Raw genomic sequence first — 1,972 nt, 5'->3', positions numbered from 1 at the left:
AATGACTGCTACCCTCCTTCTACTTACTATAAGACATATATAATTGTATATTATTTTCCTAGAGCAAATAAAGAAGACTAAAATCACTATTTTTTGTTAAGAAAATGAGACTATCAATTGAGCCAGATTTTCCCTCTAAATGAAAATCTGAATTGACTCATACCATCAGTGAGACATAACCTTCATTCTGAGAGGTAATTTTCAATGGCAGAAAACTGGTAATGACTCAAGAAATCAAAAAGAACTGTGGGTTTCAGATATTTCCCAGAATCTCTGTTTTTCCAGAGCATACCCTAGAGGGCTAATGTGCATCATTTGCAAATAGGTATATTTAATGGTTAACCAATAAAATTGACTGTTAACTAGGAAAACCTGTTCATATAGTAATCCAGTCTTCACAGTCATTGCTGTTTTGGAACATAACTGGGAACAATATGATGAAGCTCTGGCAGCACAGTGCCTAAAGCACTTGACTGCTGACCAGAAGGCTGGAGGTTCAAACCCACCAACCACTCCTCAGAAGGAAGGTTGGGCAATCTACTTCTGTAGAGGCACTACCTCGGAAACCCAAGGAGGGGTCGCTATGAGTCAGGTCCGACTCGATGGCAAATGACAACAACAACAACAACAACATGATGAAGCAAAATTTTTTCCATACTGGTTCACCAGTTGTTATTTTTACTAAAATTAAAAAGATTCTGGTTACTTGTTTCTTTCTTTTGTTTTCTGTCCCTCCAGTTGCACTTACATTCCAGCCATGAAGAGTAAGCTGAACAGGAATTACTCAGAGGTGACTGAATTTATTCTGCTGGGATTCAGAACCCATCCAGAGCTCCAGATCCTCTTGTTCCTAGTGTTCTTGCTAATTTACATGGTCATTGTGGTGGGAAACATCAGCATGGTAACTGTCATTAAGGTGGATTTCAGACTTCACACCCCTATGTATTTCTTCCTCAGAAACTTATCTTATTTAGACCTCTGCTATTCCACAGTGATTGCTCCCAAAACTCTAGCCAACTTCTTACCGAATGAAAAGAAAATTTCTTACAATGGTTGTGCTGCTCAATTTTTCTTTTTTGCTCTCTTTGTCACAACAGAAGGTTTTCTTCTGGCTGTGATGGCATTTGATCGATTCTCAGCCATTTGTTCTCCCCTCCTTTACCCTATACGTATGTCCCAGAAAGTCTGCATTCTGTTGGTAACTTGCTCCTATATCTGTGGAAGCATTAATGCCATAGTCCAAACTGGTTTTACCTTCAGTTTGCGCTTCTGTGAAGAAAACAGACTGGATCACTTTTTCTGTGATGTCCCAGCCCTGATAAAAATCTCATGTGTTGACACTTCTGTGAATGAAATTGTGCTATTTGTTCTCTCTGCTTTTATTATCATCACTACAACAACTGCTATCTTGATAACTTATGCTTATATCCTCTCAACTGTCCTAAAGATCCCCTCGACTCAGGGCAGGAGTAAGACCTTCTCCACCTGTGGCTCCCATGTAGCAGTGGTGAGTTTATTCTATGGGACTGTGTTCTTCATATATGCTCAACCTGGGGCCATCTCCTCACCCCAGCAAAACAAGATTGTTGCTGTGTTCTACACACTTATAATACCAATGCTCAACCCTCTAATATATAGTTTGAGAAACAGAGATGTGAAAGATGCTGTGAAAAGCATACTATGTGGGAAATGAGCCTCTCATTAATGGTTTTCAAATCATTAGTTGTTGTTGTTAATGTGCCCTTGAGTCGGACATGACTCATAGAGACCCCTCCTTGGGTTTCCAAAGCGGTATCACTGCGGATATAGATTGCCCAACCTTCTTTTCGAAATCATCAGTTAGTGGACAAAATTTGTTTCCTGAGAGTTCTATTTATCTTTTTTCTTATTATTACATCCAACATATGATTTACAAAGCAATATTCATGAGAATATAGATATATATGTAATTTTTTATTAACTTAGAATATAT

General features: G+C 38.6%; 1 protein-coding gene across 1 annotated transcript; it reads left to right on the top strand.

Moving 5' to 3' along the window:
• Positions 1-742: 742 nt before the first annotated feature.
• Positions 743-1,693, top strand: LOC103204302 (olfactory receptor 12-like). Its single transcript, XM_007949455.2, has one exon. It carries the CDS (start codon positions 758-760, stop codon positions 1,691-1,693), a length of 936 nt encoding a protein of 311 aa, XP_007947646.1. The 5' UTR covers positions 743-757.
• The last annotated feature ends 279 nt before the right edge of the window (positions 1,694-1,972 follow it).

Source organism: Orycteropus afer, unplaced genomic scaffold (assembly GCF_000298275.1).
Source record: "Orycteropus afer afer isolate SDZICR_OR568_19922 unplaced genomic scaffold, OryAfe1.0 scaffold00247, whole genome shotgun sequence".
In the NCBI taxonomy this organism is placed as follows: domain Eukaryota; kingdom Metazoa; phylum Chordata; class Mammalia; order Tubulidentata; family Orycteropodidae; genus Orycteropus; species Orycteropus afer.
This window is presented reverse-complemented; position numbering and strand designations above follow the sequence as displayed.